Genomic DNA, 21,541 nt, shown 5'->3' with positions numbered 1-21,541 from the left:
CCACTTTGAAAACTAGTTTCTATTATGTATTTCATAACTAACACACAGTGCAACAAGACAACACATAATTCACACCTTTACTGAGAATACATCTGGTCCCTCTGTCATTTTCCTTGCGTTATTTAGTACACCACAGAGGTCCCACAGCTGTCATTAGGGAATTTGCCTTCAAAGCACTCTTCATATTTTATGGGATCCGTCATCGTTGTTGTTTTCAGGTTTGGAATAGCGAGAGAGCTCGGGTCTCAGAGGAATCTGGCTGTAATTTGTTTTTCTAACACAATTATTATGGGGTCATGCCAAGCATGTGCTTGGCACCCTTTTGATATATTCTGGTTTACAACAGTACCTCCGGGCCTTTTTGCCATTTAAATTGTATAAATTTATGCCAACATTCAGCTAGACGACCCCAAAACCCTCTGGTTAAATGTCCATCCCAGGAAGGTCTGCTACCCTTCTTGAAGAAGGCATTGGCGCAAACATTTTTATAGCTGGATGCATTTGCTGACACCAATATCTCTTAGTCTCCTTGTGAGGTGACATTATTCTAATCTGAAGTCACCAGGTAAACGGTGCCTATGGTAAGATATTAAAATTATATATATAAAAAAAAATATTCATAGGTGAAATGGTGTATTAAGTCTGGGCAGGACATTTTGTGTTCTTTTTAGCTTATGACCATGTAACAGTTGGTGAAGATGTAACAAATCCCTAGGTTTTCACCACATTGGAATAAATAGATGCATACATACATGCATACATACATATCTGAATGAATAGTCAAATAATAGTCTAAATGTACTGGCCTTGTTGAATACAAATTTGGTATATCAGTCAGCTAAACACTCCTACTAATAAATCACTTGAAACGAGGCAGCTATTTTGTTGAGAGCATTACTCAAACAGAAGGTGTGAAACTGAAGACAAAATTACCTGAATAAAATAACAATGCACTTTGAATAAAAATGACAATAAATCAGGATAGCAGCAAACTGATGGCAAAATAAAATATTGCATATAAAGATTACATTGCATTTGCAACCACCACTTACACAAAAATAATTAAGAGAAGATTCTCCTACTTTAAATCCACATGTAAGCTATATGCTATTTGAAAAGTTATAACAAACACTTATCTTGTAATTACTGTATACATCAGGTTGGTTTATTGAGCTAACAGTTATTCTTATCTGTTTTTACCCTTATTGTGAACATTGGTCATAGCCAAAAATAACATTCTAGCACATGATCAATAGATAGATAGATAGATAGATAGATAGATAGATAGATAGATAGATAGATAGATAGATAGATAGATATACATGAAATGCACTATATGATAGATAGATAGATAGATAGATAGATAGATAGATAGATAGATAGATAGATAGATAGATAGATAGATAGATAGATAGATAGATAGATAGATAGATAGATAGATAGATGCAGTCTGCATGAAAGAGAGAGGTAGAAGGCAATACAACAACAACAATTGTATTTCTTGTGTAGCCCAAAATCACTCAAGGAATGCCTCAATGGACTTTAACAGGCCCAGTTCAACCGATAGCACCCAGCATTGGCTCTTTAAGGTAACAAGAAAAACTTCTCAAAGAAACTTGCCGAAAAATAGAAGAAATTCAAAGAAAGACCACCTACCAAGTAGATAAGGCATGCAAAAAAGGGTAAAAACGACACACACAACAAAATACAAGTAGTCTATTTCTCAGACCTAGATGACCTTGAATCAATAATTGCCACCTCATAAATACAACACAATAGTAGAAACTGATTTATTCTCGCACAGCACTCCTAAACAAGTGATAAATACAAGAATAGATTATTCCACTCACTAAATACAGAACTATTGTTAAAATACGCAGAAAATAAATCAGATATGGACTCATCTGGCCTCAACAGTTTAAATGGAAGGAGTAAAATATTTAGAGGGAGATGTTAATTCAGTAGAGATCGTATGGGTGGACTTGCCAATGGAAAAACTTGGTAGAGGGGGAAAACTCTTAAAAAGCCAGTTCACAGTGTTAGCTTTATTCTTGTTCCTTCCCAGCATCTGAGCTCTGGGTTGCTTGAGTGCAGACGTTATGCCCAGCCCACATATACAAAACTCTATAAAATGTAATACTTATATCTAATGTTTTAGCTTTACTGAAAAGATGTCACACAGCTGTCAAACTGAACTTTTGAAAACCCAGACTGTTGTCAGCTACAAGACTGGCGTTGTGTTAGTGCCCTGGGCAGTGGTAACTTGGACTTCTGTGAAGGAGCCATTAATGTCACGAAAGTACAAAGATTTTGGAGCAACACATGCTGCCTTTGTGACAGCATCTCATTCATGGACACATATTTTAGGAAGAAATGCCAAACCACATTCTGGATACATTACAATAGCACAGCTATAGAGAAACAGGGTGCGAGTGCTCGACTGGCCTGCCTGCAGTACTGACTTGTCTCTAGCTGAGAATGTGTGGCGCATTTTGAAACACAAAATGAGACAATGAAGACCCCATACTGCTGCACAGTTTGAGACTTATTTGCAAGATTACCCCTGAAACATTCAATATATATCGGTGTCTTCAGTACCTCAATGTTTATTAAGTGTTGTGAGAAGGAAAGGCAATGTTATAAAGTGGTACATTTTTACAGTCCAGCTTTTCTTTGGAATATGTTTGCAAGTGTCAAAATCAAAATAAATGTTTATTTTAGAAAAAAAAAAAATCATTAGTTGCATCATCAAATAAAGGATTGTTACATTGTTCTTTATTCAAAGATCATTTACTATCATTTGCTAATCACTGTTTTCATTTACGTTTTCAATGCCATCCCAACTTTTTATGAGTTGGCATTGTACCTCACCGACTACCTGTGACCTTTAACTGATGTTGAAAACACAGGACTGGGGAGTGTTTTATGCAAACTGTTTCTTTCACAGGTATGCCCAAGAGGTGGAGTGTTTGTTCACACCATTTCTAGTTCCCTTATTAGAATACCCCGCCTCCCAACTCCGCCTCTTCCATCCACCAAGAATAAAAGGATGCAACTCCTACCTTCAGGTGTCATTTGAATGGAAGAGCTTGAGCCGTGTGGACTCTCCCGCAATTCTATCCAATGCCCACTAGAGGATGTCAAAACATCATTTTTTCTTAATTTGGAATTAGTCATGCATTTTCTGTTTTTTTTTTTTTTTTTTTTTCATTTTGCATGAAGCACATTAAAAGGGGATCTCCTGGCTGGATCCCCCAAAAAATGTGTTATTGATTCTCTCCTTTATAACACTGGAAAAGCAGGTTAGAAGTTTAATGGATGGATAGATGAGCAGCACTGCAGGTGCTTTTCACATTTTCACAATTTCTTCCATTTTATGCGTTATTTTTTTTTTTTTAGATTCATCATAGTTGCAAAATTCTAAAGTTATAATGGCTGGTGAAGTGTTTTAAACATTGATGTTGAATGAGTGAAGGTGAATGGGACTTAAAAGTAAATAAAACTTCAACAGAGACTCGCAGAGCAGCAGGGGGTCGCTTATGATCTCCACTTAACGTACAGGCACTTCAGAGCTGTCACTTTAATTTGACTAAAGTACCCCTTAATAGATGTGTAGCTGGGCTGGAAGTATCCGCAACGCTTGTCTCAGGATACCTTTTTAACTTTGGAACCTTTTGGAGATTCAATACATTTAGTGATGATTTAGGTATAATTCAATATTCTTTCATATTTGTCATTTTCTTTGATCTCTTTATGGTATTGGGAAAATGAGGGTTGATGGCCAAATAATTGAATTAAAAGATTTACAAGATGGAAAGAGAAATGAAGGTGTGTGGAATTCTTGATAGCTTTACATGCCTTTTCAGTTTATGAAGACAATTTTTGGGTATGGCTCTCCATAACCTGGTGTCACTTTGTTTTTTTTTTTTGTTTTTTTTTGGAAATGCCAAGTTAGTCTGGTAGCAAAATTAGCTTTTCAGAACACTTGTCATTGGTAGTCATTTTGGAAGAGATGGTGTATAGTTTCACTGGGATTAGCGCTGCTACCTCACAGTTGTAGAGTTGAGGTCCCAGCCAGTCCCCAGTCCGCATTGAGATTATACATTCTCTTGCAATGTTTGCATGTGAATGCTACATCCAAAGGATGTGTGTTTTAGCGTGTAGTGTGTTTGAGAGTGTGGGCTTGATGGAGTCATACCTCCACAAGGGATAATATCCATGAGTTTTGCTGAGAGGGGCTTCAGCCGCAGTGACTCTAAATGGGATAAACTGGGCGATAAAGCCTCGCATCCTCAGTGTCCTAGACTTAGTCATTATATGTATGGACTTTGGGTTTTTTCTCCTGCTGCTTCCTTTTTTATCTGCTAAGTTAATACTTTAATTAGCCTGTAATAGTGAAAGTCGGTGTGAGTGTGAGCATTATGATAGACTAGTGTCATTTTTTTTTTTAATTATGTGACACAAATAACGTGAGATTGTTTTTGATATCATTTTGTGTTGTCCATCGTTGATCACCCTTGGCTCCTGTTTGTTCAAAATCTTTGTTATGTTCTTTTTTTGGCCATCAATACAAACTACATATACAAAAAATATATTAGTTTTAGGTGGAGTATTCCTTTAAGACTTAACAGTATGCCCAAGTTTACCTTGATTAATTTTTTTATTTACCCATTCATTTTTATGCTAACATTTTGTTTAAATCGGAAACCTATTACTAATCAGTGCACCCAAAATAGCAAACATGTGTGTGGCACCTCTTAAAGACCCCTAAACCAGTACAAGGCTTCCTCTAGCCTTCTTATAGACCATACTCCAGGCAGGCTGTCCCTGAACTCCACGGGCAGGATGGGGCCTGCAAAGGCCTACAACAGATTTTGCCTTCAGACTGTCAAAGTTCTTCTTGAAATGTCTCAAATATACTAAAAGTAGGCATAAATGTCCCTTAAGGGACAGGAAATGTGAAAACCTGTGGCTTACAAACAAGTTTAACACAAAATCTTTATAAGATCTTAGTAACTACTGATATTTATTTGTAAGAATAAAAAATATAACAAAAATGGGAAAAAACAATGCAATTTGTGCTAATTTTGTGTTTAATGTTCTATTCTGTATTTGTGCAGGGTCACCTGTTAAACAGGTAAATCAACATTTGTTTCACTCTAGAACATCTTTAGGAGCAATGTCAATGTGTCGCTTGTCCTTCTTGATTCAGTCAAGACAGCACTTTTTTGGTCCTCCACTTGTCCGTCTGCCACACAGGCTTAATCGCAGAGCTGTCTTGGCCACTGATCTGTTGTTGCCGTACCATCAAAATTGTGCGCCACTCATCTTCTCATTGATACGCCTGTGATCTTGAGGTCATTGTTGTTCATGACGTGGTTGAACTGAGTGAGGCCAAGGACTCATCGTAGCATCCACATCTCCATGGCATGGAGTATGTGCTCGTACTTGGTGGGGAATTGCCGGCATTATCACATGAAAATTAATGGAAGGAATTATTAAGGATAAGATTGAGCAACACCTGGCAAGGACAGCAGTTATTCTGAACAGTCAGCATGGGTTCAGAAGAGGGAGGTCGTGTTTTATTAACATGCTGGAATTCTATGAGGAAGCAACAAAAGGATACGATCAAAGTGGAGCTTATGATATTATTTATATTGACTTTCAGAAAGCATTTGATAAGGTGCCACATGAGAGGTTGGGCATCAAATTAAAAGAAGTGCCAGTTCAGGGTGATTTTTTTAGGTTGGTGCAGAATTGATTCAGACACAGGAAGCAGAGGATGATGGTGTGAGGAGCCTCATCAGAATTGGCCGATGTTAAGAGTGGTGACCAACAGGGGTCAGTGTTATTTCTAATACAGTATATATAAATGATTTAGATCGGAATATAAGTAACAAGCTGGTTAAATTTGCAGATGATACCAAGATAGGTGGATTATCAGATAATTTGGAATCCGTTATATCATCAGAGAAGGACTTGGATAGCATACAGGCTTGGGCAGATTTGTGGCAGATAAAATTTAATGTCTGTATATGTAAAGTATTACACATAGGAAGTAAAAATATTAGATTTGAATATACAATGCGCAGTCAGAAAATCAAGAGTACACCTTATGAGAAGGATTTAGGAGTCATAGTGGACTCTAAGCTATCAACTTCCCGACAGTGTTCAGAAGCCATTAAGAAGGCTAACAGAATGTCAGGTTATATAGCGCCTTGATGTTTGGAGTACAAGTCACAGGAGGTTCTGCTCAAGCTTTATAACACACTGGTGAGGCCTCATCTGGAGTCCTGTGTGCAGTTTTGGTCTCCAGGCTACAAAAAGGACATAACAGCACTAGAAAAGGTCCAGAGAAGAGCGACTAGGCTGATTCCAGGTCTACAGGGGATGAATTATTAGGAAAGATTAAAAGAGCTGAGCCTTTACAGTTTAAGCAAAAGAAGATTAAGAGGTGACATGATTGAAGTGTTTTAAATTATGAAGGAAATTAGTCCAGTGGATTGAACTGTTATTTTAAAATGAGTTGATCAAGAACACAGGGACACAGTTGGAAACTTGTTAAGGGTAAATTTCGCACAAACATTAGGAAATTTTTCTTTATACAAATAATGATAGACACTTTGAATAAGCTACCAAGAAGTGTTGTAGACAGTAAGACTTTAGGAACTTTCAAAACCCGACTTGATGTTTTTTGGAAGGAATAAGTGGATAAGACTGTCGAGCTTTCTTGGGCTGAATGGCCTGTTCTCGTCTAGATTGTTCTAATATTCTAATGTTCTAAGCATTCAACCCCGTATATGGCCACCAGTCAAACAACTGATTTGTAGATGTTCGACTTCAGATATTTTGGGATTTTTTGGCCATATAGTACTCACATGACTGTATTCTGTATTCTTTATTTAGTAATTAGTATAATTTATGCTTATATTTTAACTGAGAATCGTTCACAGCACTCATTAAAAAGCAGTATACAAAAATATGTTCTATTGTTGTATTGTACAAACATAGGTAATAAGGATTTGCCTGAAATACTGAAATGAAATTCCAAACAAAAAATCCAGAATGCGTAAAACAAAAAATCTCTTTGATAAGCATTCTAAACAACAGTCAAGGAATCACTAAAGTATCCACTCTTGGCCTAACACTTTAAGAGAGGTCCTGCAACCATGATGTCACGGTGGTCCCACCTCATGGAGTTCTACCCACAAAACACAAGGAACACAGGAGAACACATCATGCATTGATAAACTAAGCAGTGGTTGGAAAAATGCACAACACAAGAAAAATACATTAAAATGAACAATGAACACACAGAAAAAGAAAATAAACAGACATAAACACCAGCATTGGTTCAAAATAGTAAGCAGTTCAGGACATGTTGCCAGTGCGCACTCACACACGCTCACTCACAAGAACAGACAAGGCCAGTTTGGAGTCACCTTCATTAACGAGTGTCGCAAAAGCTGAATCGCCAGAAAAAGAAGCTCTGAATGGCTTTATTTCCGGACGATGCAGATCCCAGACTGTTATGAAAGAGGATATTTTTAAAAAATTCATTTTCAGGGTGAAAGAGTGGCAATTTGAAGACAAGCTATAAGACTCACTGGTGGGTAAAGTAAAAGGCAGTAATTTACAGCATCAGCGTGCATTCAAAACAGAGGCATCAGAGTACCTGCGGGCAGAGATAGTGATATCTTAATTGAGTGTTATGTGTTACGACTTCTCAGGCCCACCCACATAATGATGTGCACGTAATATATCACTCATTTCCCAAGATGATAATTACATTAATTTAGTTCACCATAAATTAATTAGTTTGCTTCTCCTCCGTGATCAAGTTTGCTGCCAAAGGCTGCAGACAGATTTATCGAGTACATTCAAAAGCCTTTAATAAAACCCATTTCACAGGAGGAATGGCTCTCTATTGAGCTGCCAAGAATCCAAGACTCTTTTTTTTAACATGAAGCATGTCACATCCATGTCCATTGCTCCTGAGAGAGGCTGCATCACAATTTCCCAAACTTCACTCCTGTTTGCTTCATTTCCCAGTTTCATATTCTCTCAGTGATTTATACTGAGGCTCAGAGACTTGAAATACCAGCAACAGCAAAGGGTGGCTCGGCAAATTCACAGCATGAGGCAAGATCAGCATAAGAGTGAGCAAAGAAGGTAGATGAGGCTTTCAAGAACGTCTGTAGTTAGACGATTGGTACATGAAGTGGTGACAGCCCAATGTCAAGATAACACGTATTGGAGACAGATCATTAGTGCTTGTTATGAATGAAGTGATATAAAATTAAGACTCCCTCATGTATGTGCATGTAAAAGCCTAGCCAAGGGTTGCTCATTCCAACTTCATCATGGGATCTCACCTCAAAATCTCATGCTGTAGAGGTTTTTTACAATTGAAATTTTTTATGGAACACTCATTTTGAAAAGCATTATATATAATGGAAACCAATTGTTTTATTATTGCAAATAAATGAGTAAACTTTCTCTTCTGCCCTAATTTCTCACTGTCATGAAGGACACACCCTGAGGATCTTCACATTCAGGCCAGATAACAGGACCCAGCGTTCTCAGTCTTGATTCCTCTTTCCCTTATTTTGTTTTAAGACCACCCCTTAGCTTCAAGGTTCACCAAATTTTAAGCTCCAGGGCATCAGAAGCGGGTAGGACACCAGTACCACTTGACCCGTACACATATAAAATAAACCAAGGTGCATCCCAGCTTGACATCTTCACTGCTTTGATTTTCTAACTTTATATTCTACTTTTATGTATGTTATGATGTTCTGTTGTGTTGTCCAGGGATGGTTCTTGCCGTATGCCCTGCGGCCTGTGATTCATCGTGTTTGGGGATGTTATGTTATGTGAGTTTTACATTATCCTCACCTAAACCCATGGCTTTTAAAATCCAGACGTGTAGCTTTTACTGGGATCACAGGGAAAAGAGTAAATTAAATTAAACATGCAATTTTATTTTGGCTTTGTTTTAGTTTATGCAGCACCTATAAAATGTGTTCACCCTCTTGGAAGGTTTCACATTTTTATACAACATTGAATCACAGTGAATTAAATTTGGCTTTGTTGACAGTGATTAACAGAAAAAGACTCTTTAGTGCAAAATGGAAACAGATCTCTGCCAAGTATTCTATCTATCTATCTATCTATCTATCTATCTATCTATCTATCTATCTATCTATCTATCTATCTATCTATCTATCTATCTATCTAAAACATAAAATAATTTATCACTTAAGTGTTCACCCCCATCAACTCTATATATAGTCAACTCAACTCAGTATTTATTGTCATTCATTCACATACATATTATATGAGTTAGCGGAATTACATACCTTAAAGTCCTCAGTGTATGGGCAAAACAACATGCATCTAAGATTACCAAAGGAACAATACAGTATAACAAGACTAAAGATGCAGGACTATAAAGCTTGGACAATGCTCGATATACATATTAAAGAGCAGAGTGCAAAATGACAGTACATAACTGGGGGAATGTTATAGGGATATGGTACTGGGTGACATGTAGGAGTTCAAAAGTCTGACAGGTTGGAGAAAGAAACTATTATAGGACCTGGCGGCAGTGCAGGCTGTAATGCTGCGTTATCTTCTACCTGATGGCAGGAGGTTAAACAGTGCGTGTGATGGGTGAGAGATGTCTTTCACAATGGCCTAGGCTCTATGCAGATAGCATGTCTGAAAGATGTCCTGGATTGAGGAGAGGGAGACCCCTATGATCTTCTCAGCGGTCCTCACTACACACTACAGTCTTGCACTCATGGGCTTTGCTGTTCCCAAACCACACAGTGATGTAGTTTGTGAGAACGCTCTCCACAATTCCTCTGTAAAAGGCGGTAAGAATGGCTTGTGGTAAGCCGATTCGCTTCAGTCTCACAGAAGAAAGAGGTGTTGTTGTGCCTTCTTGACTATAGAGTTGGTGTTGATTGTCCAGGAGAGGTCATCAGAGATATACACCCTAAGAAACTACAGAGCCATTGATGAGCAGAGGTCGATGCACCTTTGACAGCCAAGGCATCCTTGAGTATGTGTACGTACGTCTCTCTCTCTCTATCAGCTTCATATATCTCCACTCTGTCATTTTTCCCAATTCTTCTTCTTTGAGAAGCTACTCAAGCTCTGTCAGGTGTCATGGGGATTGTGAGCGAAAAGCCTTTTTCATGTCTAGCCACAATTTTTCAGTTGGACAGAGATCTAGGGCCTCATTCATTAAGGCTGTGTTGTGAAATTTGCTTATTGAACTTTTTATAAAAGAAAACTTGACATGAAAGCTAGCATACGTTTATGGCAACTCTGACCTATGCATACGTAACATTTTGGAGAAACTGGGAAAAGATGACACCCTTGATCACCCTTGTGTGTTTGTACATACGTGAAACGTAAAATATTTTTGTCAAAATTAAGAGGCAATTTGCAGTCGTCTCTGGTTCACCAAACATAATCGGGACTCTTCATTGCACCTACGAGAATGAAGCTGCTTTTGTTAACTTTAAGCTGTTACATTCCATTAATACACAGGTCATATGTGATGCCAAGATGAGGCTTACAAACATTGTGTCTCAGTACCCTGTGTCTATCTGTGATTCACTTATTTTGAGGCAAAGTAGCTTTGGCAGATGTGACAGTGCTGTACATGGTAAATGGCTTGATGGGAAAGTAACTGGCTGAACCCTCAGTTTTTTATAAGGCCTTTTCTAAAGTATCTATCTATCTATCTATCTATCTATCTATCTATCTATCTATCTATCTATCTATCTATCTATCTATCTATCTATCTATTGAATCAACAATCACGTCATCACATGTGCCAGGTGATAGTGGCTGCTTGCTCAGACACTGGCACCTTATGCCTTTTCCAGACCCCCAGAATGATGAGGAGAGGCACTGCAATGCCACACATGACCTTGCACTGTCATTTTCGGAGTAAGGCAAGATACTCTTAAATCCAGGTGGCGGGGTCTTGGTGTCTCAGAAGGGTGGCTGCTCCACCAACCAATGAACATCTGCAACATCCTCATTGCATATGTATGAGGTTGATTAGTATTAAGGCACGTTCTCGAACGCACATTTACAAGATGATTATGATTTTTAAAGGCAGATTGAATAGAAATGTGTGTACTCCAGGTTTTATAAATATGATTGTTTTCTTTTTTTTTTTTTTGCATACTCATTTTCCTGTTTCTTGGTGTCTGCATATTTTCACGATCAAATCCACAGTACATTTTATAAATGAAGCCCCAGGTCTCTGACGTTCACATTGTTGTTTTGAAGCCATTCCTGCATAGCTTTCACAAATCTTCTCCAAAGGTGTATGTCTCGAGCAGACTGCATCAGGTTTTTCTCCAGGATTTCCCATTTTTGTCTGCATTCATGTTATTCTCATAAGTCACAAGCCTTCAAGGACCTGCTGCAGTGAAACATCCCCACAGCCTGATGCTGCTGTCAACATGCCTCACTGTGGGGGAATTGTGTGGTTTATTTCTTTATTTTTTTTCATAATGTGCTGTATTTTAACTTGGTACTTTATCTGATGGGCAAAACGCTTAGACTATAGAACCTTCTTCTAACTGACTTAAGAGTCTCCCATGGGCCTTCTGACAAACTCCAGACAACTTGTCGCTTGTGTGTTTTCTTTTTGCAACTGTCTCATAAAGTTGAGAGTCATGAAACACCCAGGCAACACGTGTTGTCTGCACAGTCTTATCCAGTGTAGATTGTGACTCCTTCAGAGATGTGATAGGTCAGTTGTTGGCCTCCCAACTAGACTTCTTTTTGCACAATCATTCATTTTGTATGGCTGCTCTAGGCAGGTTTACAACTGTCATACTCTTTCCCTTCTTCATGACTGACTTAACTGGACACCAAGGGATATCCTCAGATTGTTGCAGTCAGGGTGGCTGATGGAACAGTACTCGTAGATGACACTGCAATTGTCACCTGCTGGGCTGGCTACTTTGAGCAGCTGATCCTCCTTCTGGAACGTTGGACATCCCTGGGTCCCCAGTTCTTGAGGCTGATCCTCCAATTAGTTGTGAACCACCCTAGCTTTCTGAGATTACACAGGTGGTGAACCAGCTGAAGGCAGGAAAGGCTGCAGGGATCTGTGGTGAACTTCTCCAAGCTGGTGGTAAAGGTGTCCTCCTGGCATTACAAGCAATTTTTGCTTCCATTTGGGAGATGGCCAACATCCTAACTGACTGGAAAATGGGACTTGTCATCCCCATCTGGAAAGGGAAGGGTGATCACCTGGATTGCATCAACTACAGTGGGATAACACTGTTCTCGGTGCAGGGAAAGGTTCTTGCTAGGATCATCCTCAATAGGATCCCTGATCACTTGCTCACTTACTAGCAACCAGAGTAGTCTGGTTTTATGCCTAAGAAGTCTACCATTGACCGCATCCTGGCACTTAGGGCTCTCATGGAGTGCAAAGTCAAATATTGGCAGAGTTTCTTTGCAGCCTTTGTTGATTTTTGTAAAGCGTTTGACTCCGCTGATGAAGCTGCCCTGTGGGACATCCTATCCTATATGTACCTATCATGGCCAGCCTGTACACTGGTACACTGTGCAGAGTGGAGGCAGAACCTCTGCATTTTTCCAAGTTGATTCTGGGGGTTCATCAAGGGGGTGTTCTTGCTCGTACTGTGTGCAATACTTGCATGGACTAGGTGTTGGTCAGGGTCGTGGGGTTCAGCGGCTGTGGAGTGTCTGTTGATGAAGAGAGATTCATTGATCTTGACTTTGCTGATGATGCTGTGATCTTCTGAGTCTGAGTGTCTGAGCTTGCGCGTGTCCTGGTTAAAAAATCAAGATCCAGGCCTTTAATGACCTCTTAGACATGGCCATCAGCAGTGTAACTGTCTGCAGAAACTGTGTTGACCTCATCGAGAGACTTACTTACCTCGGTATTGACATTCATGTCTCTTGAGACTTTTCCTATAAAGTTAGTAGATGGATTGGGAGAGCCTAGGGGGGATTATGAGGTCGCTAGAAAGGGGTGTGTGGTGCTCCCGATATCTTTGCAAAAGGACGAAGGTCCAAGTCTTTAGAGTCCTGGTGCTTCCTGTTTTGCTATATGGTTGTGAGACATGGACGCTATCCAGTGACCCGAGACGAAGACTAGACTCCTTCGGTACTGTGTGCCAAATGAGCGGTTGCTCACGGAGTCCCGAAAGAGGCACATTACCAGCATTACGAGGGAGTGTCAGTTAAGGCACTACAGCCATGTGCCGCAAGTCCCTGGGGGTGATCCGGCACACAGGATCCTCATTGTTGAGGACCTGAGCGGCTGGACCAGGCCAAGGGAATGCCACCATAACACCTGGCTGCTTTATGGTTGGTGTGGCAATGAGTTGTAACAGTGCATGCTTCCCAACCTGACCTGGCCTGGATATTTTTGTGTCTTCTTCCCCTGACTTGTTCTTTTCAGTCCTCATTTCACAAAGTTCCTTAGAGTGTCCTTGTGTTTTCATTGTGAAGATTAGGCCATGATACTGATTCACCACAAGTTGGCTACAGGAGCATTTAGACTACAAGCAATTCAAAACCCAAACAGATGATCTCCATTCTGTGACTGGCTGCACGAGTGATGATTTAGGGGTATCATATTAAAGGGTGTGAATAATTATGTGATCAGTTATAATGGTGTTATTGTACTTTAAATTTGTAATTAATTGAGAGCACTTTGCCGAGATATGTTGTCACTTTGACATTGAAGAGTCTTTTTATGTTGATCAACCTTAAAAAGCAAATTTAATCCACGGGGATTCAATGTATATTATTTAAATGGGAAAGATTCAACTGGGTACATTCTATAGGCACTGCACATATCATTTGTCAATCTAGATAATAATTAGGTATAGATTCTTACACTCCTGAGTCTTCTTCTTGGTAATGCAGAGAGAATGTATCCCAGTAACACCAGACAGAACAGCAGAAACTACTGTGTACCAGCATATTGAGTTGCTCCATATGTACACAGCGACCCAGGGCAATTAGCATCACAAGTTTATCTTAGTCTCTCGTTTTTGGAAAGAGGAAGGAAAGCCTGCACAGATGAAGCAGAACATGCAGCCTCCACACGAACAACAACAAGAAGCAGGATTCACATCCAGGGTGCTTGATCTGTGAGCCTGGGGCACTAAACACTGTCCCTCTATGCTGCCCATCAATTAAGAATGCTATTGAAACTGTGAATAATAAGAAGAAGAACTAGCACCCATAAACTAATTAATGTAAGCCTATATTTGTACACAGGCATATGTAAAATAAAAGTATACACAAGTGGTGGGGATGTAGCATCAAAAAGGGCCTCATTTATAAAACTGTAAGCCTTTGCGTGGATTCGAGTATTAAAATATGTGGCACACCAAAAAAACATGAAGATGCATATGGCAAAAAAAAAAAATCCAATTTACCTTTCTAACTCACAAACATCTTAGACATGTGCATTTATGAACATGTCTTGATGCTACTCAGCCTCATACATATGCAATCACGATGCTGCAGACCTTCATTGGCTGGTAGAGCCGTCACCCTCCAGACGTGTTGAGACCCCAACACCTGCATTGAAGACCATCTGCCTGCACTCTACAGTGTGGCGTTACAGCACCTCTCCTCTGTGTTCTGGAGGGGTTCGGGAAAGGTGTAAGGTGCATGGGTAGCCGCTAATACCTGGCACATGTAATGACACGATTGCTTGAATAGAACATATGAAAAACTGAGTTCTGCCATAGCTAGACTACATCAAAATAAATGAATCATGGGTTGATCCAGAGATGTGGTGGTTGTCAGCCTCATCTTGGCATCTGATATGACTTGAGCATTTATATACAAAAAGCAGCTCCATTCTTGCTAGATGCTCTTATAACATTATAATAATGCATATGAGTCGTCATTTAGCTGGTTTGGATACATTTCCCTACTTTATCATGTGTGTCCTCATTTCCCAGTTTCTCCAGAATGTTGCGTACGCATGGGTCAGAGTCGCTGTAAAAATACGTAAGCTTTAGCATCAACCTTTCTTTTGTAAATACCAATGTTTGTGTTGGAAGTTGCATACACACATTTTGAGCCTCTTTTTGTTTATACACAGACTTTGTAAATTTAGGCCCAGGTATCTTTTATGCCCAATGCTGCAACGAGACATGGACACTATCCAGTAACCTGAGACGAAGACTGGACTATACGGTGTCTCTCCGGAAATTCTTTGGGTATCATTGGTTTGACTTTGTGTTGAAAGGGCGGTTGCTTATGGAATCCCGAATGAGACACATTACCTGCATTGTGAGGAAGTGTCAGTTACGGCACTGCAGCCATGTGGCGCAATTCCCTGAGGGTGATCCAGCTCGTAAGATCCTCATTGTTGGGGACCCAAGTGGCTGGACCAGGTCAATGGGTCGCTCAACTAACACCTGTCTGCGGCAGATAGAAGGTCATTTCCGGATGGTGGGATTGGACCACGTGGCAACCCCTGGGGGGGTTGCCAACCCGGATCCTGAGTTGTTTTGTCGTGTAGTGGGTGTGGCAACGCGCTGTACCAGTGCATGCTCCCCAACGTGACTTGACTTGCTGAAATGACTACACAGATTTCAGAATGTCATGATTTCCCAAATATTGGTTAAAGTGTGATAATATTTATGATTTTTTAAGATATTTTCCAGGAATGGTTCAACATATTAACTTGATGGCTAAGACCTAAGATCCTGGACTAGTCCTCTGACCAAGCAAAATACTTGCTATTACTCCATCAACTTTACTTGGCTGCTCTTTTAAAAATAAACCCTTGCATGTATTGATGTTCACTCCCCCCTGATTAACTTTGAATTTGTTCAGTTCCATCGGCGTAGATTTCATTAATCTTCTGTCCTCCAAATGTGACTAACCGCCTTCCCTCACGATGCTGTACATTTATTAATGAAGTGGCCCTGCCACTCACTTTCAGTAGTTGCTATGGTGTATGTAAACAATTTATAAAGTGCTGTCACATGAAGTGTTGCCACTGAGCTAACACATATTTTCATAGACACTTCTTGCTTTATGCCGCTGGGCACATTAATTAAAGTGTCGCCCACTGGGTTCACCTTTCCAGCAAAACAGAGCTCCTGTATGAAGGGATCTCTTCCACGCTGAATGAGAAGCACGGAGCGTGTGCAGCCAGAGAGGTGACGGCTGTTTCAGTTGCTGGAGTAATGCTGACACCTGCTGGGGAGCTTTCTTCACCAAGCAGCCTCTTTAGATGATAAGCACCTTTGCCTCCTGCTGTATTGTTTCTGGTTATGATTGCAATACTGGCATAAAGATCTTGGCCACTGATGTTAAAACTCGCTCATTTTTGAAGGAGACTTGCTTACAATATTAAAACACAATTGAAAGAAAGCATGATGGTAGTACATAAAATCAGCAGAAGAAACTGGCTCTTAGGGGTGTGAGGTGTGATAGTCAGCTCTTCACCTCAGCTTTCAGCAATGTTATATCTGAAGGCCTGTTTTGCAAAGATCTACTCTACGAGGTGTGTGACGATGCAGGTTCACTGCATGCTCCCATCGTCCATCTGGGAGCCCTTGAACCCAGCACCGCCGTTAATGTTACCGATGAGCACGGCAGTGAGGCACAACAAATGGAGCAAGGGGATGGTGTTAAAAGTGCAAAGTGCTTTTACTTAAAAACAACAAACAAAAACAAAGTGTTCAAACAAAGTGCAGAGGACCAAATCTTTAAATAAATTAATCCATAAAATCAGAAGTGAAGTGGAGGTTAAAAACACCATAGATAAAAACAATCCTTTTAAAACAACGAGGCTAAAACAATGCTGGAAGCAATCCTTTAAAAACACAAAGTCCGGTGTCTTTTTACCTTGCGGCTCTCCTGCTTCTCCCATCAGGCTTTGCAACAGGAGAGTCACAATACCTGCAGTTGACCTTCCTTCCACATAACTGATCTGGTGGACTTCCGATCCCTGTCTCTGGTTCAGCTCACCTAGATTGAGACTTGGCTTCCCTGGCGACCAGGACACTCACATCAGGGAATTCACCACCCAAGCCTCCCGACTCCAGCTGCCTTCTCGGCCTTATGCGGCCAGCCGTCCTACTGCCGGTCACTCCCGTTCCTCCATAAAATGCTCAGTGGGAGCAACGACTTCCAACTGCCCTAGGTGTTGGCCAAACACCCCTGCTAGGGCTCAACTGTCCGGCTGCCTGCCTGCGAGCCTTCGTTCGCTCGCACTGGCTCTCTCTTCAACGCTGCTTCCTGCTCTCCTGCAGCCTCCGTCTTTTTTCCTTCCTTTTTCTTCTTCCCCTCCTAGCCTCCTTGCACTTCTATTTATGATGGGGATGTGATTCACCTGTGGCAATCAGTGGCTCCCGGGAACAATTATGGATGCGGACGACTCCTCACCTGTGCACTTAAGTGAGACTCGCCCGCACCGCAAATCACCCCAGGAACCACTTCAGCCTCACATCAACTCGCCCCCTCGCTAATTTATTTTAAAAATGGCCCTTTGACATGAGCTGTGGACCCGCTATACCACAAGGTGACGTATACCAACTCTTCAGAGTTGTGGAAAAAGCTGTGGGACTTACTATAACCCTTTATGGCAGCCATACCAAGGTACAATGGGGGAACAGCCAACTTGTGTTTTTGACTGAGCCCCTACTTTATCTAAGCAGGATGTCATCTTCCAGTTTTTTTGTACCACAGTCTGCAAATTACTAAATGGGGTTGTTCAATTTATAAAGAAATATCCCAAGTATAAGTGGGTTTTATCTTGCTTTTTAAGATTTTGCACTCATGTAAATACAGTGGATTTGGAAAATATTCTGACCCATTCACTTTTTGCATACTTGATTGTATTGTAGATTTAATTTTCAATTGATAAATTGCCTACTTTTGCCCATCAATCTGCACTTTGTTTCCAAAAATGACAATGTGAAATTCTTGTCGTCGACCAAGGGAGCACAATGTCCACAAAAAGAACATTGGGGTGCCGACCACTTAATAACTGTAGAGTCCCAAAAATAAACTGGCACATATAGTTACAAAGGAACAAAAGTAAAATAGCTAAGCAAGGCAAAAGGAGGTTCACGGCTCTGTAGAGCAGTCGATATTCACCCAGGAGCTTCGTCCTCTGGTCTGCTTTCTCCAGAATGAGGCACCTCAGCTTTATAGGAGCTGGACCAAAAGGGGTGGAGTCAGTTGCCCTCATTGGGTGATTTCTCAGGGCTGTTGGAGTAAGAAGAGATCATACCATCAGCAACAACATCCCTGAAATGGTAGTGCTTACCTCTAATGAGGCTGGCATGTGTGGCAACCTAAGGATTGCAGAGACAGGGAAAATATAATAACAAAAATAATAATGATAATAATAATAATAATAATAATAATAATAATAATAATAATAATAATAATAATTCTTTACATTTATATAGTGCTTTTCTCATTACTCAAAGCACTTTATGTAGTGAGTGAGGAACCACTTGAACCACTACTAATGTGGATATCATCCAGGCATAGAATTTGAGTCAGTCCATAAAATGCCAACACTAACCACTGTGCTATTAACTATTTCACTGTATACACACCATTAATGTTTTAAATCATTTACATGCTATAGTTCCATACTACTATGCTACTGTCCAATAGGAAAAGGTGTTTCCTTACAAGACCATCAGATGGTATAGGATGTACGACTATTGCATAGTCTTATGGCAGTCTTTGGAGTTACAGTGTGTCAAATGAACTATCTGGTGATAAACTGACCATTATTTCTTATGTTACATTTCTAGCATGTTCACTAATTCTCCATTGGAGGAACACACATGCATGCTCTTTAACTCAATAGGAAAATTACATTTTATATTGTGTAAAAGTAGAAAAAAATTTTTTTCTTTGACTGGAAGCATGCAGAGGTTCTTTAGAATCTGACAAGGTTTCATGAATGTTATTCTAGATAGATAGATAGATAGATAGATAGATAGATAGATAGATAGATAGATAGATAGATAGATAGATAGATAGATAGATAGATAGATACTTTATTAATCCCAATTCTAAAAGATGTGTGAAGAGCACCTGACGGTGTTTCTGTGAAACTGCAATGTTTTAATTAATAAGAGGTTGTATAACACAGTGGCTTCTTTTTTATTACTAAATAGAACTTTTTTCTGGGTGAGGGTGGCAGTTTTTGTGAGTTTTATGATTACAATTCTTATTTTTTTCTGTGATAAATGGATTTTATGTAAAGAATATACACAGTGGGTTTAGAAGGTATTCTGACCCATTCAATTTCTGCACACTTTGTTATTATATAGCACCTTGATGTTTGGAGTACAAGTCCAAGGAGGTTCTGCTCAAGCTTTATAACCCACTGGTGAGGCCTCATCTGGAGTACTGGGTGCAGTTTTGATCTCCAGTCTACAAAAAGGACAGGCAGCACTAGAAAAAGTCCAGAGAAGAGCAGCTAGGCTGACTGAGGGGCTACAGGGGATGAGTTATGAGAGAAAGATTAAAAGAGCTGAGCCTTTAAAGGAGATTAAGAGGAGACGTGAGTGAAGTGTTTAAAATGATGAAGGGAATTAGTACAGTGGATCGAGACAGTGACTTTAAAATGAGTACATCAAGAACACGGGACATGGTTGGAAACTTGTTAAGGGTAAATGTCACACAATCATTAGAAAGTTTTTCTTTTTTTATGGAATTTATTAAAAGCAATTAACATTCCATACAAACAAGTTATACTTAACAAAACTACATTCAATTCAACCTTCACCTAAGAGAAAGAGAAGAAGGCCACCAGGCAGAGTAAAACTTTAAGGGAACAAAAGAGAGAAGATAATCCTTTTCCCCAATTTAAATGTTTATTCTAAAATGTTATTGATTTGATCCTTCCAGGTTTAAAAAAAAATTTGAACAGATCCTTTAAGTGAGTTAGTATATAAGTTAGTATATAACATCAGTTACCCACTGACGCAATAGAGGTGAGTTAGGATTCTTCCAGTTGAGCAAGATAAGTCTACGTGCCAATAGTGTAGTAAAGGCAATCACAGTTTGTTTGTCCTTCTCCACTTTACGCCCACCTAGAAGTCCACCAAACACGGCTGTTAGTGGATTAGGAGGGATTGTGGCACCAAGTCTGTCTGATAGGCATTTAAAGATTTGGGTCCAGAATGTTGTTAATTTGGTGCAGGCCAAATTCTTTATACAGTGAACGATAGACACTTGGAATAAGCAACCAAGCAGAGTGGTAGACAGCAGGAGTTTAGGGACAATTAAAACTTGATGTTTTGTTAGAATTAAGTGGATACAGTAGGACTGGTGAGCTTCTCTGGGCTGAATGGCCTGATCTCATCACAATTTTTCAAACATTCTAACTTTTTTGTGTTGTAGATTTAATTTTAAATGGATGCATCAGCAGTCTTTGCCCATCAATCTCCACTCAATAGACCATAATGACAAAGGGAAAACTTGTGTAATATAGGAATGGTTTCAAAATTTATTAAAAATCAAAACGTCTCATTCATGTGTAGTTTAGAGCAACACATAATGCACTTTAAGTTGCTAAGAAAAATGGTTTGAGAGTTTGAGATCTTCACTTTTAAACTGCCATTCTTCCCTCTTAACAAAATGACAGTTTTGATTGTTCTGGTTTTGTATAAATGCTGAAAAGATGTATTTAAAGCATTAGCTCTGCAGAGATAATTGTGTTTCTTATTGTCTTTTTCTTTCTAGGTAAGCAACATACAATTCAATCTTCCACAATGGATTCTAAGGCTGAAGACAAAGGTAGAAATGGTTGACCTTCTTAAACTGGGCTTTTGTACTGTGATGGGAGCACTCGCCGATGGTTTGCTGGTCTTTTTGTTTCCTGATTTGTTACAAAGCACTTGTCGGACTGCTGCTTTTTAACTTTTAAGTATTGACTGTTGAGCCTCTGCCTTTAGTTCTGACGGATTCCAATAATTCATACAGTTTTGGAGTTGTAATGTGATTAAAGTAGCTGAAAAGGCTTCTGAGCATTTATCGACTTTGCAGTAAAGCAAAATATTAATCGAAATGACATGACATTGACAATACGACAAAAAGGCTTTTTAAAAACATTTACAATCTTTAAAAAGTGTACAAGTGTAGACTCATTATTTAAAATCTCTTAATGTATAAAAATTGTATGGATGTGTGCTGGAGTCCAGGTTCTGTCACATATGTAGTCATTGGTGGCTCTTGGTGACCGAGTTCGGCAGCTTGTCTTGCATAATAACTCAGCTCTTGGGCTTGTACTTTTGGATCTTCTGTAATGGTTTGCTAGCATTGTGCAGTTTATTTAGCTTTGACAAATGCCCACTTTCTTTTGTTAATGGCCTTCTGTAATGGAAATGGGAAGTCGGACGTGCCATTTAAGTAAAGTATGTGCAGTAAGCAAACTTGATGTCTTTCTTTCATGGGATTTGTTTAGAGCCAGAAGGTTGAAATTGCTGTCAATGAGGCCTTGGGAATCCATGGGTCT

The 21,541-nt window shown here is 39.7% G+C and overlaps 1 protein-coding gene across 2 annotated transcripts in view; it reads left to right on the top strand.

The window, feature by feature from the left end:
* LOC120535929 (opioid-binding protein/cell adhesion molecule homolog) overlaps nucleotides 1–21,541 on the top strand; it is a 2,184,266-nt gene that overhangs the window by 835,016 nt on the left and 1,327,709 nt on the right. For both annotated transcript variants that reach the window (XM_039764123.1, XM_039764122.1), the window contains exon 2: nucleotides 20,770–20,823. In XM_039764123.1, the coding sequence (XP_039620057.1) occupies nucleotides 20,770–20,823 (54 nt within the window). The remainder of the gene's footprint in view (nucleotides 1–20,769; nucleotides 20,824–21,541) is intronic.

The sequence above is a fragment of the Polypterus senegalus genome, chromosome 9 (assembly GCF_016835505.1).
Source record: "Polypterus senegalus isolate Bchr_013 chromosome 9, ASM1683550v1, whole genome shotgun sequence".
NCBI classification, from domain to species: Eukaryota; Metazoa; Chordata; class Cladistia; order Polypteriformes; family Polypteridae; genus Polypterus; species Polypterus senegalus.
The sequence above is the reverse complement of the archived record's forward strand: the minus strand, read 5'-3'. Positions and strand labels throughout refer to the sequence as shown.